Raw genomic sequence first — 26,349 nt, 5'->3', positions numbered from 1 at the left:
GTCTGCCTGCCAAGAGTCCTTGGGCAAGGTAAATGGCCTGTATTTATATAGCGCTTTACTAGTCCCTAAGGACCCCAAAGCGCTTTACACATCCAGTCATTCACCCATTCACACACACATTCACACACTGGTGATGGCAGCTACATTGTAGCCACAGCCACAAGGTATCAACCCCAAGCTGCTGTCGGACGCGTCCATCGGAGCATGAATGTGTGTGAATGTTAGAAACAGCACAGACAAATGTACTTGTGTCAATGAAATGTCCAAGCTGTAAAAGCTTTGAGCCTCAGAGTAGGAAAGGGGCGTGGCCTCTTTGACTGGTAGGTGGATGGCTTCACCTGAGTTTGACGTGAAGCAGGTATGTGGTCTCTACACTGCTGAACACTAATCTGTTTTTATTTGGGTTCATGTTTATTAATATTTGCGGGAACGGAGAGGTCACGGGGGCTGCGGTGACGTAAGCGTGTGAGGTCCGACCTCCTGTGTACTGGTTGTCTTGACAGCAGGTGGATTTTAGACCCCCCGCCCCCCACTCTCGGGCCCCGCCCACAGACGCTGGGCTGACGGAGCGCCGTTTCTTTGCAGACACTCGGAGCTGCGCTGCGCACCGGACGGTCCGCTGTTCGCCGGAGTTCGCCTGGAGCCTTTTTTCTTTGTTCGCTCGGTGAAGCGTCAGGATGAATGTGGGGATCCCGGAGGGCTGCTTTCTGTCCGCCCTGCAGCCCAACTCCTCCTGCACCGCTTACGTGGTCCCCTCGGACGGCCCGTCTCCGGACCCAGTGGCGAAAGCTCGGAGGGTCCGGGAGCAGGTCCGGATGCGGCTGGCTGAGAGGAAGTCGTCCTCCCTGAGCAGGCTGGAAGGATCAACAGGTGAGAGCTTGAAAGTGCAGAGTAACGGGCTGAGTAAGTCTCAGTAAAGTACACCGTGGAGTATCTGTTACCTCCTCCTGGAATTCAACCAACACCTCCCTGAGCTCATTGCCCCCACCCGAAAGTAGCGGTCAGGGGCGTTTCCAGGATTTCTTTTCAGTGGGGCCACAGGGGTCCCCACAGAAACATGTAATGAGTTGGCTTCAGTTTTAAAAAAAGCAGCGAGCATAAGAGCAGAGGTGACGATGATAAACACAATATTCCAGCATGTGTTCACACAGAGAGCCATTTAAAGTCTGTCAGTTATTGATGGGGGGGGGGAGAACTGAAGCAGCGATCGCAGCACAATAAGCCACGGATTTAATGCTTCACATCCTTCTGTCCACGGTCCCGTCGGTTAGTGCGTGGAAGTAAAAACGAGGAGTAATGTAGTGATCGGATCAGGTGGTTCTGGGGGAGTCTGATGTATAAGCTATGACTCGCTTGGTGCTAAAGGGTTAAAAATGTGCACTCACTGGAAAATAGTTGTTGTAGCCAGTGTGAGCTTCACAGTAACCTCCCACGTCAGAGTCATGATGATTGTCAGGCTTTAACCTGCTTTAACTATCATGTGAGTCTCTGCTCACTTTTGTTCTTACTTTTATTCTGAACTTTTCCAAACTTAAGGAAGGAAAATGTGGTTTGAGTTCAAAGATAATAACTCCCCCTGACAGTGATGATCAGACTGATACCAAAGAGCTCGTTTCATGTTACACACATTTATCTCTGTGAGTTTATCCTTCATTATTCATGGTCAGTCGCTTTAATGTTACAGCTGGTTTTAGTGACGCATGTGCCGATGCTGTACGTACAATAACACATTACCACGTATTAGTACCGGGCTTGACTTCCATACTTTGAGTTTGAGGTGAATTCCCCCCACAGGGGTGCTTTATCCTCCGTGGGGGCTAAATCTCGTCAGCCTCACACTCATCCTCGTACCGCTGCTTCACCTAAAAATCACCTCGAGCGTGTTTCCCATCAGCTGCCAGTCCACGTCTCACATCTTTGTTGCCCTCCGTGTTTGCAAGGAGACATCCTGAAACATCAGGGAGAGCTCCAGTTGTTGTCCAGGTCAGAGGTCAGTGCGCGTCACGGCGTCCAGCTGGTCGCTCCACGCCTGTGATTGTGGATAGAGCAGGGCGATATGACCAAAAATATTTATCACGATATATATTTGAAAATTTGCGATAATGATATAACCGACGATATAATTGAGACGAGACTCCACAACTTTATTAGTAAAAAAAAAATCACTGTGTTTTCACTTAAACAAGCAGCTGTTTTTTATGTGCATTAAAGTTATATAAACATTTAACAGTGCAAATGCAAATTCTTTGCTGACAGTTTAACCAAAAAGCATTTCCAGTGGAAACTGGCCGACGTATCCTCAGCATAACCATGTATAATATCCACAACACTTAAAAAGAGGTCATACACACACAATACGGTAATATTATGTTGAACCACAGTACGTATCACTCCGCGAGGCTCCGCCTACGATAGCCGTAACACTCCGACAATCCATCAAGCGGTGCGGCTTCGTAGCTTAGCAAAGTCGTACTGAAGCATTTGACAGATTTTCGAGCGCCGTGCACATAAAATAGTTTCGAGGTCAGTAAACACAACCAGAGTTCATACATAAGGCACACGGGGTTATAAGGGGCTCTGTCGACTTTCAGAAAAATCAAAGGATGATTTTAAGTGCGCCGTATTTTCCAAACAACACGGTAATAACGACGGCCCGCTAGCATGCGCTACCAAAAATAGTGCTTTGTTGTGTGTCTGAGGGACGAAAGCTAAACCAGTTCCACACCAGTGAAGTTGCAGCATTTTTACAAACCAGTTCAGGTTCATTGGTTTCATTCCTATCGTTGCCCAACATTACACCGGTATCACCGTGAACGGTATGATATGGCCCAGCCCTAATTGTGGGAATTTCCTCCACTATCTGATCTGTGGGAATAAATTACCACTGGCCCTGTGCTCAAATCCTCCAGAGCTGTAATCCAGTAGCTTTGGGGGTAAATCATGTCTGAAGGTGTGCTGATGCCACCCTGGTACTCGAGCCCTGGTGAAACAACTGTCATGTGTAGTTTCTCTGAGGAGTGTGCGGTGAAATGAAAGGTCAGCTGATGGTGTGTTTGGACCTGCTGAGCGAGGCTGTGAAATGTTTGGCAGCTTAGACAGAGCCTGAAACTCCTCCAGCTCCTTCCCTTTGTTACATCTGTACAGAGCATACGGCAAACACACTGCTCACTGTCAGCGTTACCAAGAAGTGAGTATCAAGCATATAAAACATGGCAGCCCTAAAGAAGGTGTGACTGTGTAAATACTTTGGGCTGCAGATCATCGTTCTGCAGAGCTGAGACACCAGAAGCTCGTTCAGTGTGGACGGATCGTTTTCCCACCTCAGTATCTGCACGTGTTCAAAGAAGCAGACGCAGAAATCTGCTTTTGGGGCGGCTGTGGCTCAGGAAGTCGAGCGGGTGATCTGGTTGTCAGAAGGTCGTGGTTTGATACCCGGTCCGTACGCTGTCTCTGGGTGAGGTGCTGAACCCCGATACCAGCAGTACTCTGAGTCAGTACTCGCCCACTTTCAGTTACACCGCAGCTTATGAGCTACAGCAGCACGATAATATTAATATAAGAAACCACAGACCCCGCCCCGCCCCTCTGTATGATGCAAATAAACATGGTGAATGTTCATGTTCTTCTTTCAAGCTGAAGGTTTGGCAGGTTTGTTTAATCCAGTGTGAAACATCTGGACTGTGAGCTCATTTCCCAAAACTCTGTGACTTTTGCTTCTAACGGTGTCGTTCTGGATGCGAACCCAGCGGAGGCAGTGGCGCTTCTTTAGAAATCCTGCGTCTCCGAGCTCTTCCCGACACGTTTGAATCTTTGTGCCAAACGGCTCCTTCAGCCTCTAATCGCCTCCACCGTGTGTCTGCTGGATCTTTATTCCATCACTGGACCCGGGCAGGTCCAGATGTTCACATGAGCCAGTTTTACTGAGTTAGTCTGAGATCTGAGTCACAGCACGAGATCAGCTTTCGCTTTGTATCCAGAAATGATGAGCTGCGTGTTAGAAGAGACCGCAGAGCTTTAACAGACTCGACCTTCTTATCAGGGTCATCAGCAGAAAAGGTCACAACTGGAGTTTAAAAGTGGGACGGAAGTGATGTTTAGGGTGCACAGAGGGACTAATGAACGACGGGATCCAGCTGGCTTTTGGGAAATTGAACATTTCTTCTACTTCTTTGAAAGTTTTTCTCAGGAACTTTCAGGATTTATTCGAGCCTGTGCAGACAGATTGAGGCTAATCTGACAGTTTGCAGTGAACAAAGGAAAGTTTAACATGACGTCAGAAGTGTTGGCGTCTTTTTAGAAAGAAGCAGCAGCCGTGATGGGAAACTGATGCTGCCTGGGTGCAGCAGATAACACTGTTGCTTTAGAGACGACCAGTCTGTGCTGGGTGTTCACAGGGGTGGAGGCGGGCGAAGCTCGCCTCTGTCACGTTGGATGCTTTTCGTTTTTGACTCTCTGGTTCGGGTAAAAACGAGAAGAAGCTCGATGGTGTGCTGTGGTCAAATACAGCAGCAACCCTGCACGATGAAAGCAAAGCTAAATGCTGAGCGGCTGTAATTTGCACTGTGAGCCCAACACAGGCGACATCAGTCTGTTTATTGTTCACAGATGTGAATTTGTGTGAAGCCGTGTGGGTGTTATTTCCACCGTTTCCTGTTTTTTCCCCTCTTTACGGAAAAGTGCAGTGTGACATCACAGATTCCCGACCGGATAAAATGTTAAACATGGATGTTCGACCCCAGAACGTTAATAACACAGAAAGAAGAAGAAAGGCGGGGTGTCTGTTTGGACATCAGCAGTCGGTGAGGAGGGGAACTGTGATGATCCACATCTGTTTTCACAAAGAAGGTCTGGGAGAGGAAGGAGACCCCCCCTCCTGACCTCTTGGCTGATAAAAGAGGCCCTCGGTCTGACCCACAGAGTCAGGATGTGTCTGCATGGAAGCACATGTTAAATATTCTCTTATTAGTAAAAAGAGGCGAATCTCCTCATATTTAATATCAACAATGAAATAACTTCGCCTGGTCCGAGCTTACGGGGCTCAAGTCCTCAATATTCAGTAAGCCTGTTTTTCAGGAGCAGCCAATGGGATGTGACTGATGACGGAGCCCCTCCCTGCTCCGTTGGTATTTTGAGCACTGCTTCAAGGAGCACGTAAACACAGCGGGCCTCGTTCACGACCAGCGTGAGCGCACTAATGTGCGATTCATCGCCTCTTTCTCACCTGACCCCGACGTGATCTGGCGGCGTTCACAGAGCCTCTGTTTTTGTTTTGGAGTAAAGCTCCGTGGGGTTCAGGTCAGGGGTCTGTGCTGGAAAGTCCTCTTTGTTCTTCAGATATTGAGGTGTGTTTGCTTTGCTTCAGTTTCCTTCTGCGTAAAGATCAAACTGGAGGCTGGACTGATGGTTCTCCCGCTTCTCCCTGCAGCCACACTTGAACCAAGATTCATCAACAAGCTTCGAACTCTGGGAAAAACCCTTCGGTGTAATTAACGTCACTCAGCGCATTTGTTGCACACCCTGGTTGATCAGGAAGAGGAAACAAGAAAAAGGAAGCTAAAGCTAATGCTGCAAAGGCCACAGATGAGGAAACAATTATTAGCCCACCAATGAAATTCAAAGTTTAGTCTAAATTCTCCCAAGTGCTTTTTTAAGACAGAGGAATTTTCATCACTGTAAAGGATCAGTTATCTCAGTTTGTACATGATAACAAAATCATTTCAGGATAAACTAAAATGACCAAAGTCAATATTTTTAGCCCCTCAAAAACGAGTGGGAGGAGTCTCTGCCGATTCTGCAGCTGAAGCCTCCTTTGGTCCTTCTTTGTTTAACTTGCGCCTAAACACAACAACAGTCGCCTCAAGGAGCTTTATATTGTACAGTAGAGCCTACAATAATACACACAGAGAAACCCAACAATCATATGACCCCCTATGAGCAGCACTTTGGTGACAGTGGGAAGGAAAAACTTCCTTTTAACAGGAAGAAACCTCCAGCAGAAGCAGGCTCAGGGAGGGGCGGGGCCATCTGCTGTGATTGGTTGGGGTGAGAGAAGGACGACAGGATAAAGACATGCTGTGGAGAAAGGCTCCAACAGCACAAACACGGTCCAGTTCAGGGACTCCAGTTAGCTGAGGTGAAGCCTAGCACACAGCTAGCAGCTACAGCAGAACCAGGCTCAGGGTCAATCCCCCGGCAGCCTACGTCTATTGCAGCATAACTAAGGGAGGATTCAGGGTCACCTGGTCCAGCCCTAACTATATGCTTTATTAAAAAGGAAAGTTTGAATCTTGAAAGTAGAGATAGTGTCTGTCTCCTGAATCCAAACTGGAAGCTGGTTCCACAGAAGAGGGGCCTGAAAACTGAAGGCTCTGCCTCCCATTCTACTTTTAAATACTCTAGGAACAACAAGTAGGCCTGCAGAGCGAGAGCGAAGTGCTCTAATAGGGTGATATGGTACTACAAGGTCATTAAGATAAGATGGGGCCTGATTATTTAAGACCTTGTATGTGAGGAGCAGGATTTTGGATTCTGGATTTAACAGGAAGCCAAAACAGGAGAAATCTGCTCTCTCTTTCTAGTCCCTGTCAGGACTCTTGCTGCAGCATTTTGGATCAGCTGCAGCAGCACGGGGGTCTGAGCCCGTGGACAGCGAGCTGCCACACGACTTCATGTTTGCGGGCTTGGAGAAAACTGTTATATTCAATATTCAGTAATACTCGCCCTCTCTGTCCTATAACAACACTGACCCAGAGCTCTTACTGCAGGGAGCAGGACTAACCTTACGCTTTGGCAAAGAGCCGGTGTTGTTAGAGTCTCTGACCTGTTTGAGAATTTGAGATTTAAAGCATCTGATTCACTGGAAGCTCAGTGCGACATATCAAATAAAGCCTTCAGCGGATATTTACAGATCAGTGAGTCCCAACAGAGTCTCGTCCTCTTTATCCAAACTCTGTTCTGAAGCTTGAAGCTTGAATCCTTTCACGAGTTTGCCTTCCATAGTTTCAACATGCAACAGGTATAAAGGTGTTGAGGGTCGGTCCTCGATTCTCCTGACCTCCGGCCTTTTCTGATGTATCGATCATCCGGCTCTGAATCCTGATTCAGATGGTTCACAGAAAGAAAGAAAGATGCAGAGCAGCTTTACTCAGGCTGTGAGAAAGCTCTGAGCACTGATGTCATGTTTCCTATTATCACTGTGCTGCTTAGTCAGCAATGTTCTGCTGGAAACTGGAGGCACAGCTGCGTCTCTAACAGGTGGACATGCTGCCAGATTCAGCCTGAGCGAAGTGGAAAGCAGCGATCCGGACGGTTTGAGGTAAAACGTTCATTAAGTTCGACGACCTTCACGCAGTGCAGGCCAAAGAAATGAAAGTAAAGGTCTCTGTGTAAGCTCATGGACCACCTCCTGTGGGGAACATTCCTCTCCAATCTTCACAGCATGTTATCACAGCCTATTTTAGACTGTTGGTCGGCTGCTGCTCTTCCACAGTGTGGCTGGTATTTCTCACTGTGTGAACTTTCCACACACCTTCAAACCAACACAACAGCAAGGCCTGATTTTCTCTGTTTTACCTGTTTTCATTCATCTTCAGTTTGAGTTTGTAATTTGAGTTTTAGCATAAATTCTGTTCACGGCACCACGTTTTTATTTCTGTCATCAGCTCAGGAAGCCTGCAGATTGCAGCCAATCAGCTGAGGCTCAAACCTCTCACAGTATGAATTATTGAAGCTGCTTTTGCCTCCATACAGTTGCTGCATTCTGCAAGCTGCTTTGTAACCCACCTCCACCCCAGCTCCTCGTTTTCGTGGTGTTTCTGGTACCGATGGAGCTTTTTCCACTCTGAGCATTCAAAGCACTGTTTTTATTGCAAGCCTTTTTCAGCCAATCACACGCATTGACACATGGATGCATCGCGCACAGCTCGGGTTCAGCAGACTGGAGTCTGGATCGATCCACCACCTCCTGAGCCGCAGTCGCTGCACACACGATGTCATCTTTCTGTTTGTCAGCTTTATGAAATAACTAAACTGCATTTAATCTGAAGAAAGGTTTATTTTGCAGGAATTTGTCCTTTCAATCAAACATAACAGAATTAAAGTGAGCCCCAGTTCAGGCTGTGCTGCTGCTGCCAAAACGAGAATAAGATTCATTTTGGGATTAATAAGTTTCCATCCTGAAGTCTCAGCTGGTCGAGTTTATTTCCATCTTTTTGCTTTGAAGATGATCTTCTGCAGGTGGATGCAGGTATGAGCCCACCTCAGTTTCATGTGTCTGTTGCTGTGTCATAATTTATGACATCTACACAAACCCATAAAACCTTTGGGTCTTTGCAGGCGCTGTGTGTGTCGGGTACAGACGACCTTCGCTGACCTGCAGGTCGATGCTTTCTGCTTTGATCTGGTCTGGTTTGAGTCCCGTTTGTATGCCGTGCGTGACCGCCGCTCCCTCGTCTCTGACGTGTTGATGCTTGCATGCCCCGCGGCCTGCCCAGCAGCATTTCCTCCCTCCTTCCTGCTCGGCTCGATTGTGTGTGATGTTTTCTGTTCGCTGTTTCACTGCGTCCAGCAGCTTGCATCACGTGTTAGGATAAATGGGCTTTGCTCGGGTTTCGCGTGGCGGCAGCTGAAGCTTGTGTTTGAGGCGTGTGGTGTTTGTTGGACGGCGTATTCCTGCACACAGACGGTCTTTCAGTGGCGACGCTGGTCCACCTTCGGCCCGAGTTGGGGACGTTCCCAGTGCTTCTTCCTCTTGTTAAATGATGACACACTGAGTGTATTTGTGCGCCTCCTGGCCTCCTCTTTCTAACACGTCTCTTATTCTCTGAGTGCCCCTCTGGTTCTTCTCAGCCTCTCCAGCGTTTCATGAGCTCTGGACTGAACTGGTCCCAGAGGCAGTTCCTCTGACTGTGATTGGTGCTCGGTAACCTGCAGCTGATATTATGCACTGCCACATGATTGGCTGATTGGATGAGCAGATGTACATGTGTTCCTAATAAAGTGGCTGGAGTTTGTGTGTGAAGGTTAGACTGATGGTGCATCAGTTGTAATGAGAGTGACTGTCTTCCTTCTCTCTGCAGACCCTCCTGAGATGAAGAGCTACGGCCACGCTCAGGGTTTCAGCTCCAGATCCATGATAAACACGCCGAGCCGCGTCATGGCCGTGAGTACACGCCACACACACGATGAAGAGCTTTAAACACACCGCGTGAGTCACTGTGGTGGGAGCAGCTCCACTGCAACACAGAAGGGACGTCAATAATTAGAATTTGAATGTAAATAAATATAAAAGTCGTTTTCCTCTTTGTGACATGGTGGAGGGGGGGGCTGACATTTCTGTAACATCCAGCAGGGGGCGCCTTTTAAAGACGCCCGATTGGATGGAAGTCTATGAGGAGATGAGCCTCGTGCTCAGAGGAAAATAATAATAATAATAAAATGTTTTTCTTATTATTACTAAATGTGATCTTTTAGGAATCCTGGAGCAGCACAAAGCTTCGGCTGAGCTGCTTCTCCTCACTCCTGGGATTTGAAATAATTCCCAGTTACACACAAGCTGTCGTTTGGAGCGTGACGCTCCGTGTTAATGAGACGCTGCTGTCCTCGCACATTATTATTTAAAAACAGGACCACAGGTGTGCAGTGTGTATTTTAGCCAAAGCCGCCATCTTTTCCATCGCCGAGTAGCTTTTAGTGGCGAAACAGGAGCAGAGGGTGAAAACAAAAGACTGTAAAAGGAGGTCGGCAGCTGACCACGTCAGGCACCAAACAGCGCGAAGATGAGACTGACGATGATTTCTGTTCAAATTCAACTCGGGTGAGGAAGAGGTCCAAGCATCTTCATCAGCCCCACCCACAGCAGTGCCCCGCGGCGTCTCTCCCTCTGAACTCCAACAGAAGCAAAGAGCATTGTTCTGCAGGACGCCACCAGCCGCTCAGACGACCTTTCAAAGTTCACGGGGGCGGGACTCATGAAACCGTGAAGAGAAACGTTCTGAAGAAATGATTTTTCATCTACTCAGCTCCATAAAAAAGCAGCAGGTTACATCTGCCTGCGCCGTCTGGAAATGTGCGGCAGTGTTTGTTACTCGACCTACGTGTGCTGGGAGCACGGCGCTCACACCGAGCAGCCATTGTGTTGGGCTGTTTCCTCTGTGTGTCTGTCAGAGTTCAGAACAATGCAAAGAAAAGCAAAACACAAACAGGACATCGACCCGCTGCTGTGCCTCTGCAGCTTAACAATACAGAGGCTGCACAGCGTTTCCTGCAGATTATAACGAAGGAGAGGAAGAGCCGTAAAATGCTCCTCCCTGCGCCCGTACAGCTCCGTGTCACTCCCTCGCTCTGGCGTGCAGTGATATCTGCACAAACCTTGGTTGCTGTGAGCAGTTTTGATACGACTCTGGGGAACGAAAATAGTTGCGCCTTTAAGCTGCTCGCAGCAGAGTTTGGATTTCTGGAACGAGACATTTGTATTATTACACATTCCTTTTAGCTGCCACACATCTCCACAGCCAAACTCGCTCCGTCTCCAGGCCACCTCCTCTGTCCAGGTCCCATCCTGAAGCACATCTGAGTTCCTCCTGAACGACCGAGATCTTCACCTTATCTCTAAGGAAGAGCACCGACATCCTTCAGAGGAAGCTGCTCGCATCCTCAGTCACATTCTTTCAGTCCCACTCACAGCTCGCGGTCATAGGTGAGGGTAGGAATGTAGATCGACCAGTAAATCAGCAGCTTCGGTGTCACGCCAATCAATCACGCCTTCCTCTCGCGCCTCACCCGGGAATAAGACCCTGAGATACTTAAACTTGAGGCTCCTCTGAACTCCAGAGAAGGAACTCTGCCCTGTGAGGCCTCAGACCTCACAGCGAGCTGCAAGCAGCTCCATTGCCAACAGGAGGACATCGTCCACAACAAGCAGCCGTGATTGTTGCTCCTCCTCCAGACTGTGAAGTGGAAGGACCGGGCGGAGTCCAAAACCAACCGGGAACAAATCTCACTGAACACTTTTCATTTTGGGATTTAATGAGCTGTTAACAAATTATTGATCTGGCTGAGACTCTAAGAAAGCCGTTCGACCTCTAACCTTCTTTCTCCCCATGCCTCCTGTCTCCAGGTGCCCACTGTGCCTCTTCCTGCCTCGGGCTTCTCGTCTCGCTCTGCTGTGGACACCACTTCCCGGCTGACCCACAAAGGTGCGGCTGTGCTCCAGAGCAGCTCTCAGACCTCCCAGGTGTACAGCAGAAGCAGACGCTCTAAGTCGCTGACCCAGGGCGAGCACGAGGCACTTCCTGTCACTTCCTCCGGCCGTCTAGAGAACCCTTTGCTTTCTCTCCCTGCGCCTCCACCAGGTACCCTGAGGCGCAGCCTCAGTGGGATTCTGGCCCAGGAGAAAGGCTGCTGGCAGGAGGAGGAGCTTCCACAGCAGTACACCTATAAAGGCCCCTCCCACCGCACCATCAGCCGCATCACCAACAGACAGCAGCACTACCAGCAGCAGCAGAGCTCCAGCCTAGGCCAGGAGGGCTGGGTGGGGAACGGCAGGGGCGTCCCCACTGGGGGGGACACCTGGGGAACACAGTGGCACCACCAGCAGCAACAACAGCAGCAGCACGTGTCCAGGACCTCCGGGACCATTCACCGCGCCGCCTCGCTCCGCAGCCTGAGGAGTGTCGGGAAAGGAGTGGACGTCTTCGATGGAGCGTCGATCCACAGCAACGACCCGCTGGGAGAGTGAGACACCTTCCTTTATTTAGCTAGTTAGCTTAGCCTTCATCAGATTCATCTTTAGCTCACTTAAACGAAACAGACGGGCAAATAACCATTAAACTACACACAGGAAGTGGCGACCCATGACCGCGGTAGGTGAACAGCATTCTGTGACACTGTGAGCGACAGGAAGTGCGCAAACGCGAGATGAACCTCTATCAAGTTTGAAGTTTGAAACGATCGAGTAAAGAATGACACGACTGACAGATGACCTGGTAGTACATATGTTAGAGGGTTACCTAGGCAACCAGAGCCACCAGCTGTCGGTGTGAGCGAATCGCTGCCAGTATGTACGCAGCTTTAGAGATGTGAAGTGGGCGGGGCCAGAATTAAGGTTAATAGAGGTGACTATGTGACTCACATGTGCGGGGCAGTAATTAAAGGGTTACCTAGGCAACCAGAGGCCCAGCCCTACTACTACTCGTGACCAACCGTAAGCCTCAGAGGACACGTGACGATCACTTCATATGTGATCAGGGCAATACACCGTCGTCATAGGAACAACCAATCATGTGCAAGGTGAATTTTGATTGGCTGGGCTTAGCTAGCTGCCGCTACACCGAGGGGTGTAACATGAGGAGCATACTGCTTTCTGACTCGCTGCAGCAAAGTGTTAAAGTGGGCGGGATCATTGAGCTTCATTACAGGTGACCCGGGGCGTGGGAGGAGTTTAATATCTGAAGATCTTTCAGCGAGCTTTCTGTCCAGAACCCAAAGACCGCGACAGTAAAGTATCTTTATTTGATCTTATAAAAAACAAATCTGTAAAAATTCTGATAAAGCAGAAAAAAGAATGAAGGGAGCAGCATTAGATCGTTGCAGGCTGAGCTGCACTGCTGGTAGGAACCCTTTTAATGCAACTGTGTGTGTGTGTGTGTGTGTGTGTGTGTGTGTGTGTGTGTGTGTGTGTGTGTGTGTGCGTGTAGGATGCAAAATCTGGACATGCCCACGGCTGTCAAGTATCTGTCCGAGTCAGACGCTCACTTGCAGGTTGTTGGAGCTGCGTTCGTTCAGCATCAGTGCTTCCACAGCAGGGACGCCAAACACCAGGTACGACCTCAGGAGGGACACGTGGAAACAGTTAGCGTGGAGCCGGCGGTCACGGGGGGAACAAATGACTTACCGAAATAAAACAGGAAGTGACTACAGAAAATGGCATCACACACACATATATAGACACACACACACACACACACACACATATATAGACACACACACACACACACACATATAGACAGACACACACACACACACACACACACACACACACATATAGACACACACACACACATATAGACAGACACACACACACACACACACATATAGACACACACACACACACACACACACACATATAGACACACACACACACACACACACACACATATATAGACACACACACACACATATAGACACACACACACACACACACACATATAGACAGCACCCACGACCACACACGACACACACACAACATATAGACAGACAACACACACACACATAAGACAGACACACACACAATATAGACAGACACACCCAGACAACAACACACACACATATATAGACAGACACACACAGACACACACAACACACAACACACAATATAGACAGACACACCCACACAAACACACATATACACACAGACACACACCAGACACACACATATATACGACAACCCACACACACCACACAACACATATACACACAGAACACATACACAACACACACATATATAACAACACACACCACAGACACACACACACACACACACACACACACACATATAGACAGACACACACACACACACATATAGACAGACACACACACAGACACACACAAATATAGGCACAGAACCAACACCACACATATAGACAGACACACACACACACAGACACACACACACACACACATATATAGACAGACACACACACAGACAAACAACGAGTCTCAGAGGGACACAGCAGCTGTGACAGTGGGACGTCAGCGTGTCTGCTGTTTCTTTGTCCAATGAAAGCAGAAACATGAAGACACATAAAGGGCAGAACGCTGACGGCGGTTAGCACTGTTAGCTTCACAGCAACAAGGTGTTGAGTTTGACCCCACCATGCAGGCGGGGCCTCTCCCTGTGGCGTTTGCGTGTTCTCTCCATGTTTGCAGGGGTAAGAGGAAGAAAAGGTCATGAGGTGAAGGTGGTTGGTGACTTGCTCTCTTTCTCAGGTCCGAGTTCTGCAAGGTGTTCCAGCTCTGGTGCAACTTTTCTCCAGCGACAACCAGGAAGTGAAGCGTTACGCTACTGCCGCCACGAGGAACCTCATCTACGAGAGCGCCGAGAACAAGGTGGCTCTCATCGATGCCGGCGGGCTGACGCCTCTCATTAGCCTCCTGAACGAACCTGACGAGGAGCTGCGAAAGACCATCACAGGTGGGAACCCTCTGCTCTCTGAACTAGTGTGAGACGTTAGCGACGTGAACCCGTCTTACAAACTCGCTGTGGCCGTCCGCAGGCGTCCTGTGGAATCTGTCCTCCAGAGATAACCTGAAGGAAAAGCTGTCCCGGGAGGCGTTACCTGTGCTGACACAGAAAGTTCTGATTCCTCTGTGCAGGAGCATCCCGCTAAGTCCATCGGAGAGAGACATCTTTAACAGCACCACCGGCTGCCTCAGGTACCATCAGGTTTTTATAACTAAATCATCTGATGGAGACTAGAAAAGAAGCTCAACATGTCCAGGATACCTTTTATTTATCTGGCTTCTCTTCATTTACCATCATCAGCTGATTATCAGCTTGATAAATCAGTACACAGGTGTTACAGGTACTGTGCTGCAGTGGTCTGTATCATATCTATCTAATAGACTCCAGTTTGTGCATGTAAATGGAGAGTCCTCTTCACACACTGAGGTTAGTTATGGAGTTCCACAGGGTTCAGTGCTAGGACCAATTCTGTTTACATCATACATGCTTCCCTTAGGCAGCATCATTAGAAGACATAGCATACATTTTCACATTTTCAGACCTTCGTGCGATGTGCACTCTGAGGCTTTTCCAGGAACTGATTGGTCAATAATAAAAGGTTTAGTGTGTGGTGATCTCTCATCTGGAACATAATCTGCTCTGATATAAGATGTGACCACCTTCATAACTCTGACACACAGGCTTGGACCTGGTGTTACCTTAATAACCACAAACCCTGCTGCAGAGCTCAGGCATGCCAGGATTTGGGCCGTCTCAGCATGCAGAGTGAACACAGCCTCGGTCAATATAATGTCGTCCAGGCGTGGACCAAGAGACGCTCTTTCACTCAGAGTGAAGAGATGAGCAACAGCAAAGAAGGTGGAAGACGTTTCACTGGAGGGAGAAAGCTGCTTCTTTCATCCTTTTAGTACAAAGTCTGCAAACCTTTCAGAGGTTTCACTCAGACTGGACGGTTTTGTGCACATGGAAATTAAAGTAAATTTAGATAATGCTTCAAAATAACTGCCCAGAGCTGCTTAATGACAGTGAGACTGGTTCCTAGAAGGATTTTAACCTCAATTAGGCTCTGATGCGTCATTTCAAGGAAATAAAAGATGAACTGAATGGATGTTTATTTAAAGTAACGTCACATAATGCAGTCGCACAGAGCAGCAGCTGCCTTTGTTTCATTGTAGTAATGTTTGATGTAAGTGAAGGATTTGGTCCGGTTGAATGTCTCCGTCTGTGTTGCTCCGACAGGAACCTGAGCTCCGTGAACGAGAGAACGAGGCAGAAGATGAGAGAAATGCCCGGCCTCGTGGACTCTCTGGTGACCTACATCCAGCAGGAAGAACAGGGCGACGAGAAGGTGAGCCACAGAGGCGCGTGGATAATGATGTCTGAGTGCAGGCGCTTTAAAACGTCTGGAGCCGTGAGCACAAACCACAGACGCCGGAGACGTGGTTTGTCATTTACAGCAGAACAGTAACCAGCTCAAGTCTCACTGAGGTTAACCTGGAGTGTAAAGAGTGCACGTTTGCTCTGATTCATCGCTGCCTCGCGTCACAGTTTCAGCATCAGGACTCTGAACTGTGCATGACTGTAGAGGCTTTACTTCTAAACTTGTATAAACGAGGAGTGATCCCACAGATCTGAGAGCCGGTCGATAGAAACCAAAACCAGAGTTCACTTTGGCCGACCTTCGAGATCATCTGCTCGTCTTCATCGTGTTCGCTGCTGCGTTAGTATCAGGCTGATTTTACTCTCAGCTCTTAGTTTCACCTACTAAAGTGACGAGTGGGCCTGGTGCAGTCTGGACTGGTGTTTGTCAGGAAGTCGCTGACTCACCGCCGTCCCACTCAACGGATTTCCCAAAGTGTCCTCGGGCTGGTTGTGCTGGAATGTGTCGCTAAATGAATAAAACTGAAGACATTTCCTGTATGTCTTTGTTCTATTTTTAGTGTGGCCAGTATTCCAGTTATTCCTCTGAAATCGTCTCTGTGCTGTTGTTAAAAAGTGCAAAGATGTAAAACTGCAGCAGTGCATCATAAAGAAGGAGAAAGAAAACAGCTGGTTAATAAAAATAGATTTTGTCTGTCCTCGGGTCAGAGCGGGGGTGGGAGCGACTGAAACGGGATATCGCGATGTGCGAGCTTCAAGGACGAGGGCGACAGAATCCTCAGTCATTCCCAGTTTTCGATGGTGGCGACTCTCCACGTTATTAATGGTGCGGTGGTTTGGGTCGCGTGTGAAAAGGGTTCAGACTTCTTTCTGTGCTTTTAGTGTCTGAAGCTCATCAGAGTCGGCACGGTGACTAAGACTCGCTGCTTTGAGCCCGTTTGTTTCGGTCGCTCTTTTAACTGATATCCATTTTTTATTTCCTGTCTGCGTGTTCAGGGTTTGGAGAACTCCCTGTGCGTGATGAGAAATCTGTCCTATCAGCTGTACTCGGAGCTTCCCCCCTCAGTCCAGCTCCGCCTCGAGGGCCCGTCGAGAGCTTCTGCCAACAGAGAGATCGAGACCATCGGCTGCTTCACTCTGTACAGCAAGAAGAACGTGGAGGTACGAGCAGGAGGAGAGGGTGCTGGTGTTATCCACCCGTGTGGTGCTCTGTGTCTGGATCCCCATCACCTCCAAAACCTTCTGCACATTAGAGTAGCTACGGTCTGCTAGATTTCATAGTAATGTGTTCGTTTAAAATCTAACTTAAATGTGAAACTGGAAAACAGCAGCAGACAGACGTAAGCAGTTTAATCACACGAGCGCCTGAAAGATAAATTCATAACAATCTTTGTTTTTATTGAACGACTCAACTTGATTCTCACAGTTTATCAATTTAGTACAAAGTCTGCAAACAAGTGCTACTGTAACTCATGAAAGTAGTTTCGTTTAATGTTAGGTTTGTTTAGTCTGGTTTAGCTTAGTCTGGTTTAGTTTAGTTTAGCTTGGTTTAATTAGCTTGGTTTAGCTTAGTCTGGTTTAGTTTCTTTTGGTTTAGTTTAGTTTAGCTTAGCTTGGTTTAGCTTAGCCTGGTTTAGCTTAGCTTGGTTTAGCTTAGTTTAGTTTAGCTTAGCTTGGTTTAGTTTCTTTTGGTTTAGTTTAGCTTAGCTTAGCTTAGTTTGGTTTAGCTTAGCTTGGTTTAGCTTAGTTTGGTTTAGTTTCTTTTGGTTTAGTTTAGTTTTGTTTAGCTTAGCTTAGCTTAGCTTGGTTTAGTTTGGTTTGGTTTAGCATGGTTTAGTTTAGCTTAGCTTAGCTTAGCTTGGCTTGGTTTACTTTAGCATGGTTTGGTTTAGCATGGTTTGGTTTAGTTTGGTTTGGTTTAGTTTTACGTTGAGTTTACACTCAGCAGATTTTCTTCAATTATGAATTATTTGAATAAATCAACTTTTTGTTTTATATATTTTTGCTACTTTTGACCCCAAATTCTGTATTTGTACTTGATTTCTCTCTTCTCCAGCAGCAGAATCACCAGAACCTGCCCACCCTGTCTCAGCCTAAAGGGTCCGAGTGGCTGTGGCACCCGAAGGTGGTGGGGCTCTACAAGCTCATCCTGCAGAACAGCGACTACAGTTCCTGCAGCCGCGAGGCCGCCATCGGAGCCCTGCAGAACATCACCGCGGGAGATGCCAGGGTAACGCCTCATCCCGATCGTCAGCTTTAATGCGAGGTGCGGTCTCTGCAGGCTCACATGACCTTTGCTCCTCTCTGTTAGTGGGCGTCCGTGCTGAGCATGGTGATTATAGAGAAGGAGCGGATGCTTCCCATCCTCCTGGACCGGCTGGACACCATCAGCGACACGGAGCTCAGGCCTCTGAGCGGCCTGCTGAGAAATCTGGCCCGGCACGCCACCGACAAACAGCACATGGGTAAGAGCCTTGCTGGGACAGGTGCAGCTCTGCTTTTAAGGGGCTTCAGTGCATCCGCCTTTTTCCCGTTCTCTGGACCCCAAGGTCCAGGTCCGCTCCAGAGTCTTTCTTATTCAAGTCCTTCTTCTGTGTCGTGGCAGCTAAGAACATGGTGGGGCTTCTGGTGTCCAAGCTTCCCGCAGACGGCCTGCAGAAAATGCCATCCAGCGACGTGGTGGTCAACCTCTGCGGAGCCCTCAACCACCTGGTCACCTGCAGCTCCTCGGCAGCCCGCGACGTCTGTCACTTCAACGGCATCCCCAAACTGGTGGGCATCAAGACGTCCCACGACAGCAGGTACGTGTAGTCGCGCTGATGGTCGCCGGCTCTGCCGCCGTTTCTCTTCAGACTCTTCATGTTTCCGCTGAAACAAAGCTGTGACCCCTCTGCGACCTTTGTTTCCTGTTTAGGACTTCACATGTCTGTTATAACCTTTCCTTCACACTGCGGGACATGTTTGTGATGAAGCTCGTCCCTGCTGCTCTGGTATTTCCGCCTCATTAGTCCTCCTGTCCTCTCTCACTCTCTGCTGTCCTTCACTTTTAGCTCCGGGAGTCAAAAAGCTGCCCGAGCAGCCTCGACCGTCCTCTGCAACATGTTCCAGTACAAGAAGCTGCACAGAGACTACAGACTGGTGAGTTTCATGTGTAATCTTCACATGCTTCATCCAGAACACACTCTCTGTTGATTCACCCGCTAATTATTTCCAGCAGCGGGGAGTAGATTTCGTCACAGTAGATGTTTTTCTGAAAGTGCTGCAACTGAGTTTGAGGATATAAGTCACCTGCTGTTATCTTATCTTGTCAATCATTTGACCTCCTCACTGCGTACGACTGTAGCTCCTGTGACAAATCAGAAGTACCTGACTCCGTGGTATAATTCTCAAACACGTACCCTAAAGCAGATGACTCGTAAGCTGGAGAGGAAATGGCGTGTCACAGATTTAGAGGATCATCATTTAGCCTGGAGAAATAGTTTGCTGCTTTATAAGAAAGCCCTCCGCAAAGCCAGAACATCTTACTATTCATCACTGATTGAAGAAAATAAGAACAACCCCAGGTTTCTCTTCAGCTCTGTAGCCAGGCTGACAAACACACCATTGATCAGCAACCAGAGACTGTTGATCAGCCTGAAGGCTCCTAAAGACGAGAAGAAGGACAGCTGCTGCCTGAAAACCTTTAGTGAGCCCTTATGTGTCAGGAGCATCAGGAGCATCAGGACTCAGTGATGAGGAAGTACACATCCTGGACAGGGAGGAACGCTGGTTTGAGGGCGGAGTCAAGGAGACCATCTCTGAATCGAGGAGGGGGCCTAAGGGTACATCTGTCACCATCTTACAATGCTGTGATTGCAGCCGTTCCCCAACTCTCTGTGAATGGGACTCATGGCCAATTGGTCAATTTACATATTAATGGTCATGACCTCGTAGGCCATTGTTTCAGTCATTGTGTAAATGTCCTGTTTATAAGGTTGGAAACCTGCAGTCAGCTGCAAACATCCAGATGAACAGAATCAGCCTGTTTGGATTTCCTTACCTGGATGATTGAGCGATAATGCAGAGACATCAAGCGCGCACCGCTTACGAGTGTGACAGTAACGCATCAGGATCACGTATGTGTGAGGACGCGGCAGCGGGACTCGCTTTGGCACAAGCAGCGAGCCGCTGTGCCAAAAACAAACCAGCACCACATTCACCAGGTTTCTCTCTCTGCGTCTTCATCCTCAAAGGCTGAAGCAGCAGAGTGAGGGCGAACAGGACGGGTCTCAAACGTGTCGTCGAGGTGAAGACAGAGGCGGCGTGCTTGTGGTGACTTTGGGAGCCTTTGTCACATTTCTGGTTGCAGCTATGTTTAAGTCAAAGAGCCTGAACCCGTCCTGCTGTTTTATTTCCTGCAGCCTGAGCTGGGGAGAAGCTGTGGGCGTGGGCTGTCATTGTGCTCCGTTTGTTTCCACCAGATGGTTTTCTCGTCTGCATCTGGCTGCATCTGTTTTTTATCTCACTTGACCTCCACTTCTCGTAACTCCTCTTCCTCGCTGCCTCCCTCCTCTGCTCTGCACCCGAGCCTGGCCCTCATTAGTCTGTGGACGTGCTTATCTGGAAGTTCTGCAAAAGCAAATATTTTCTCTGAAGTAAGCAGCAGTCAGACTGGAGACTTGCTAAACTCCGTCTCTGAACTAAAAATGAAATTAAACTTGTTAATGATTGGGCTGGCAGGGGCTCACTCTGCCCCAGAACACCACATGATGATGATGATGATGAAAAGCTAAATGCGAGTCTGTCTGTAGCCTCCCCTCCTTCTGTGGAGGCATTAGCAGACCCCCCCACCCGCTCCTGCTGTGAGAATCCTTTCCTCGTGTCTGCTGAGCTGCAGCAGGAATGTGGAGAATCTGGCTCAGACATTTTGGGTTCGCCTCTGTGTCTCTGCTGAGGTGAACTTGGCGGTCCTCCTCCCGTAAATCCGCGCAGCACAAACAAACCCAGGCCTTTATCTCCCTGCACTTTCACACAAACCCAGTTGTGCAGATAACACATCTGGAACACAACTGTGCAGAAACAAAATGACAGGATGAATATTTCTGGTTTACAGATGGTGAAACTTTTTCTCTGCAGTCAAACTGTCGACAAACAGCTTTGTTAGGTAACGCTGAGTGTGGCGGCCCAGCTTTTATAGCCCAGGCTCCGTTTATTGTGCAACTTCTCTGAGTTTATGGTGCTGCGCTGTGGAAACGGCTCCGAGCGCCTGATGAAGGCTGACAGATACATGGGCTCCTTCATTCTTCTGAGCCTGCAGCAGGCGACCAGGAGACGGCTGCAGAGGAACCTGGAGCACAGCTAAAGTTCAGTGACACACACAGGGACACACACAGGGACACACACAGGGACACACACAGGGACACACACAGGGACACACACAGACACTTTAGTTTATGACAGAAAATCTAAACTTCCAGTCCTTCAAAAGTACACCGTGCACGGCTGCATGGCATTGTGCCGATGTCCACGTCAGGATAACGCTCAAAATTCCTGATAGATCACAGAGCCCTCAGAAGCTGCTCCTCTCCACATCGCTTATAATAGTGCTGCTGTGGACTGAAGCTGCTGTGGACTGAAGCTGCTGTGGGCTGAAGCTGCTGTGGGCTGAAGCTGCTGTGGGGAAGCTGCTGTGGACTGAAGCTGCTGTGGGCTGAAGCTGCTGTGGGGAAGCTGCTGTGGGGAAGCTGCTGTGGGCTGAAGCTGCTGTGGGCCGAAGCTGCTGTGGGCCGAAGCTGCTGTGGGCCGAAGCTGCTGTGGGCCGAAGCTGCTGTGGGCTGAAGCTGCTGTGGGGAAGCTGCTGTGGGGAAGCTGCTGTGGGCTGAAGCTGCTGTGGGGAAGCTGCTGTGGGCTGAAGCTGCTGTGGGCTGAAGCTGCTGTGGGGAAGCTGCTGTGGGCTGAAGCTGCTGTGGGGAAGCTGCTGTGGGGAAGCTGCTGTGGGCTGAAGCTGCTGTGGGGAAGCTGCTGTGGGCTGAAGCTGCTGTGGGCTGAAGCTGCTGTGGGCTGAAGCTGCTGTGGGCTGAAGCTGCTGTGGGCTGAAGCTGCTGTGGGCTGAAGCTGCTGTGGGCTGAAGCTGCTGTGGGCCGAAGCTGCTGTGGGCTGACGTTTGTAGGTCTGTGAGTTCTGAGGTCCGAGGGACATTTCACCATCACACAGCGAGGCTTCGTGTGGGCGTCTGTCTGTGGGCGACGCAGGGACCCGCCCTGCACGGCGCTGCAGCAGTGGAGCGACGGCCTGTGGAGTGAGCTACAGGCTGTAATTCCACTGAGCTGCGTCTTCAGACACTTCATCTTTTAACGATTCACGGTTGCAGCATCTTTCATCACTCCTTTGATGACTTTTAAGCTGCACTGCAGGATCTTACCGCCTGATGGGCTCAGTGTTAGTCGTACTCTACTCTGGACCTGCTGCTTATTCTTCATTTCCTCTAAAAGCTCCTGTAGTACTCGCGTGTTCTGCTCACCCTACACTGAAGTACTTTAAGTATTTGTACTCGTACGCGGTAAAAAAAGAGGAATTCATGCTGTAAACTGTGGGTGTGTCTCTGTTGCGACATCAGCTGTGTTGGGTGGGTAGGTGTGGGCACGTAGTCGCCCACTAGAGGGCAGAGCAGGACTGAGTTGTACCCTCCTCCAAAGATTCTTTTAATCACAGCGTTTTCTTCATCAAACATAAATCATTTTGTTTTAGCACAAATTACAGAATGATTTCTAAACATGACCAGAGTCCGTGTTATTATTACTGTTACCCTCTGAGACACTGAGCTTTTATTGGAGCACAGCTCAAACCACTGCTGTGCAGTGATGTGCTTTCACTCTGTAATGCTCCAGTGGAAGCTGAGGGTTCTCTTCAGAATAAAAGACTTCAGCGGGGTTCGAGCTGTCACTGAGAAAACATCAGGCTAAAAACAAAAGTCCAGACTTGAGAGAAACAGTCGGTGCTCACAGAAGAAGCCTGCAGAGACAGGAAGCAAAGATTTCAGAGGCTTGGAGAGAAAACCAGTGAGAGTCTAAACACTAACTTCACTGAGCCGATGTAGTGACATCACCTGCACACCAGGAAGCACAAGACTAAAACACAGACTGAAGTATGCTGAGGACAGCCTGAGGAACATCCTGCAGACCGGGAGCGCCCTTTGGTCAGAGACGCTGCTTGGGTTCAAAGAAAGGAGGGCGAGGCTGCGCCCCAAACACCAAAGTGAGCTTCACCGAGCGGCCTGCAGAGAGTTGAATCCCGCTGATAATCTGTGGATGTGAAGACGAGCGGTGCCAGCCCGCTCACTCCAGCCGGTCGCAGCAGATGGCCCCGCCCCTCCCTGAGGCTGGTCGCCAAAGTGCTGCTCATAGGGGGTCATGTGATTGTTGGGTTTTTCTCTGTATGTATTATTGTAGGGTCGACCTTACAGCGCCTTGAGGCGACTGTTGCTGTGTAAATAAAAGTGAGCTGAGTGTGAGACAAACATCTGCAGGCTGGTGTCCAGCAGGGGGCAGCGGGTGAAATCATGCAAACATCCAAAGTAAAACTGGGACGTTTTTTGTATTACGAACGATGATGATGACGGTCGAGTCGCTCTGTGGGGACACTGGGTGAGTTTCTGTTTGTGTCTTTTTCCAGAAAGGATTCGGCAAACGAGACTTCGCAGACGGATCCTTCTAGGCTCAGCGTTTGACCTCGGGACCAAGACGAAGTTGACCGAACCCGTTATGTGACTGCGACCGACTTCCAGGAAGGCGATAGTGACCCGGAGCCACGCAAACGCACGTGGCCTTTGGCAGCTGTGCGTTCGCTCAGCCGCAGAGAGTCTGACGGGAAGCTCGACACGGACACACGTCAGAGTCCGACTCCACGCCTTGGACGTGTTCGCGTTACGTGCGGTGCTCGTAGAGTTTAGCTTTGGTTGCCGATGCGTTCACTTACCGTTGTAAATATTGATGCACATGTGTGTCTTTTAGGGTGTGTTCACATCAAACATGAAGGTTTCACCTCATGTGACTGCAGTCACCGTGGAAACCGGAGCATTCACCCCTGTGATGCCGATGGTTCAGTCGGCGTCCACGTGGCGCTGGAGGAGAATCCCGGCTCTCCCGTGTGAAGGCAGATTCGCCCCCGTTTGTATCGCCCAGCATGAACTTGCCTCATTGCATGAACTTTGTATGTAATCACGCTCCACGTTTGTTGTGAACACACCGTTGAAGACCTGCAGGTCACCACTCACTCATTACTTTTTTTAATCCAAAGGTCAGAGGTCAGATCTTCAGACTCTAACGACGTCTCACAGGTGCGTTCTGGCAGGTGAGCGGCGTCCTGGGGCGTGCTTAAAGGTTAAAGGATGATTTGGTTTAGTTTAGCCTGACTTGTTTCCGTGGGCGACGGCTGTTGGGATGATTTTGTCGGAAAGCCGCGAGCAGATCACGCGCCGCGAGCAGATCACGCGAGGTTTGCTCACCGATTTCTGCAACTTCTGCTTCTCACAGCAGAGGTGTGAGTTGAGTTAAAGGGAAGCACAGAGGGTCGAAATGTAGACGTGATGATTTCGTGTGTAGGAACATTTTCTAACTGTTAATAAAAGGTAATAAAACTGAAGTGAATACTTTAACTCCTGTATCTGAAATGAAGATTAACAACGATTGCTGGTTGGTTGGTTTGTAAACCATGAACGAACAAATGCGTGGATGTTTCTAAACTGTGTCAATAAATACTGTGCATTAACAGAAGTTCTCTGGATGGTTCTTATTCGACCGGCCGTGTTAGAAGCTGCTGCTGAAACGAGCACAGTGCAAACATTGTTTTTGAGGAGGCGTGGCCAGAGAACGCAGCCTCGCCCGGCTCATTCCCGCCGCGAGAAACATCTGCGATCGTGTTTCCCCAGCAGGTCATGTATGAACATCCAGCACAGCAGCCGGCGTGGGAGCTGTCCACTCTGAGACCACCCACAGTGGAACAAGAGTTCCCTGAGATGGAAACATTATGCTGCTAAAGTCACAGTGATTCATGTCAGTGTGCTCCACATCACAGTCACACTATAGAGGGCATGTTTATGGAGTGTGTCGTTTCCTGACACCACCCACAGGTGGTGCTGTTTACTGCATCTCAGCCCTGCTGCTTCACTCTGCGTGCAGCTGATATAAATCCCAGTGATTATTAGCATTAGCAAACATAACCAGTCTCACCTACAGAAGCATTTTCACACATGACGCGACGTGGGTTTTACCCCTGCTGTTAAAACCGCGCACAGGAGGAACACAGGGCGAGTGTTGCACCATAGGGGGCGCCCTCGAGCTCACCCGCAACGAATGAACAAAGAACAAAACTGTAAATTTCAGGATGTGAACACTTTTCTCCTGAAAACGTTCAACGTGTTTTTGATAGAAGGGCTTGTTGTCATAGTTCCGTTTAGGGCAGGACGTCCTTCACCCGTGAATGAGTCACAGCCTGTTACAGTTAACGGGAGGATCAGACACTGACAGAGCAGCACGGTTCCACCAGTAGGAGCGTTTAGACGTCCGTCCACCTGCAGAGACTCACAGCGGTAAAGTGAGCCGTCATTTGTGAGCCGCGGTCAAGCCAGCCGCCTCTTATCCGCCGCATAAATTTCCTTGCGCTTTTACACCAGTCTGTACGGTAGCGCCTTTTCGCTTTATATGCCGATTGAAAGCCTATACCCGCGCGCGAACAGTCGCACGCGCGCACACAAATTTAAATGAAACAGCCCAATACAGTCAATACAATTATGGAAATTTCAGAAATTCATTAAAAATCATCCTGAGTAGTTGAGGTCCAACTTTCAACACATCCCTCCTCCGGGACACCTACTGTACCTGTGTGCCAAGTTTCATCTCAATTCACTGTAATCTTTATCAAAAATTGAAAGAACAATTATATGTCAATGCTGGATGTGTGTCCTTTCAAAGTGACACTAAATAACAGAACTCAGGCACATCAGGGAATAATCCAAAAGGCGGATTTATTAAACAAAAACAACATACAAAATATCTCTAACCCATACTACATAACCTAAAAAGAAACAAAGGGACACTTAGAAGCACAAGAAAACAATACTGAAAGGGCAAGAGACACAGCCCAAACATAATCCACAACTAAAACGCCAAAAGAACAAGTCATCCCACATAGCAGACGGGTCTTGCCTGGATCTGGTGTCAAGCCGGCACTGCTGGCTGACTTCTGGCATGGTAAGATGGCACTGTTTATGTGATGGCATGCCAACATTTGGCCTGATTGGGTGAATGTGACATGTTGTATAGAGCACTTTGAGTAATATGGGTGAGTAAAAAAGTGCTGTATAAGAATCAGTCCATTCACTGTCTGAACAGAGTTTCGTCATGTTACTTTTGCACTATTATGTTCCAGCACATGTTGTTATTACATGGCTTACATGGCTAAGGTACACATTAGGCTGACATCTGGGGCCAGAGCTGAAACTGTTCTGGGCCAGCACAGGGCCAGCAGTGTGTCTGCAACTGGCCTTGTGCTGGCGCATGTGTGGGCCACCTCTGGTAAACCAGATCTGGGCCACCAGAGGGCCGTCATTCTTTGCGGTACGCAGGCCATGTGTCAGCACATTGTGTGGGACAGATCCAGGCCATACCAATTATGCTATGTGGGAGGAATTATGTAAAAGTAGAAACATCATAAAAATGAAAATGAACATGAAGTAAAATGTACTGAAAAGA

General features: G+C 48.9%; 1 protein-coding gene across 3 annotated transcripts; it reads left to right on the top strand.

The window, feature by feature from the left end:
* Positions 1-558: 558 nt before the first annotated feature.
* Positions 559-24,369, top strand: LOC113027635 (plakophilin-3-like). Of its 3 annotated transcripts, XM_026177295.1 has the most exons (14): positions 559-870; positions 9,078-9,160; positions 11,117-11,195; positions 11,352-11,733; positions 12,696-12,819; positions 13,987-14,191; positions 14,274-14,433; positions 15,482-15,590; positions 16,619-16,783; positions 17,679-17,852; positions 17,934-18,087; positions 18,228-18,423; positions 18,673-18,760; positions 23,273-24,369. In XM_026177295.1, the coding sequence occupies exons 1-14, from the start codon at positions 678-680 to the stop codon at positions 23,312-23,314; spliced, it is 2,154 nt and encodes a 717-aa protein (XP_026033080.1). In that variant the 5' UTR covers positions 559-677; the 3' UTR covers positions 23,315-24,369. The 3 variants fall into 3 exon arrangements, with proteins under 3 accessions (XP_026033080.1, XP_026033073.1, XP_026033062.1); XM_026177288.1 differs by having other exon boundaries at positions 11,117-11,733; positions 17,682-17,852; XM_026177277.1 differs by having other exon boundaries at positions 11,117-11,733.
* The last annotated feature ends 1,980 nt before the right edge of the window (positions 24,370-26,349 follow it).

Source organism: Astatotilapia calliptera, chromosome 1 (assembly GCF_900246225.1).
Source record: "Astatotilapia calliptera chromosome 1, fAstCal1.2, whole genome shotgun sequence".
NCBI lineage: Eukaryota > Metazoa > Chordata > Actinopteri > Cichliformes > Cichlidae > Astatotilapia > Astatotilapia calliptera.
This window is presented reverse-complemented; position numbering and strand designations above follow the sequence as displayed.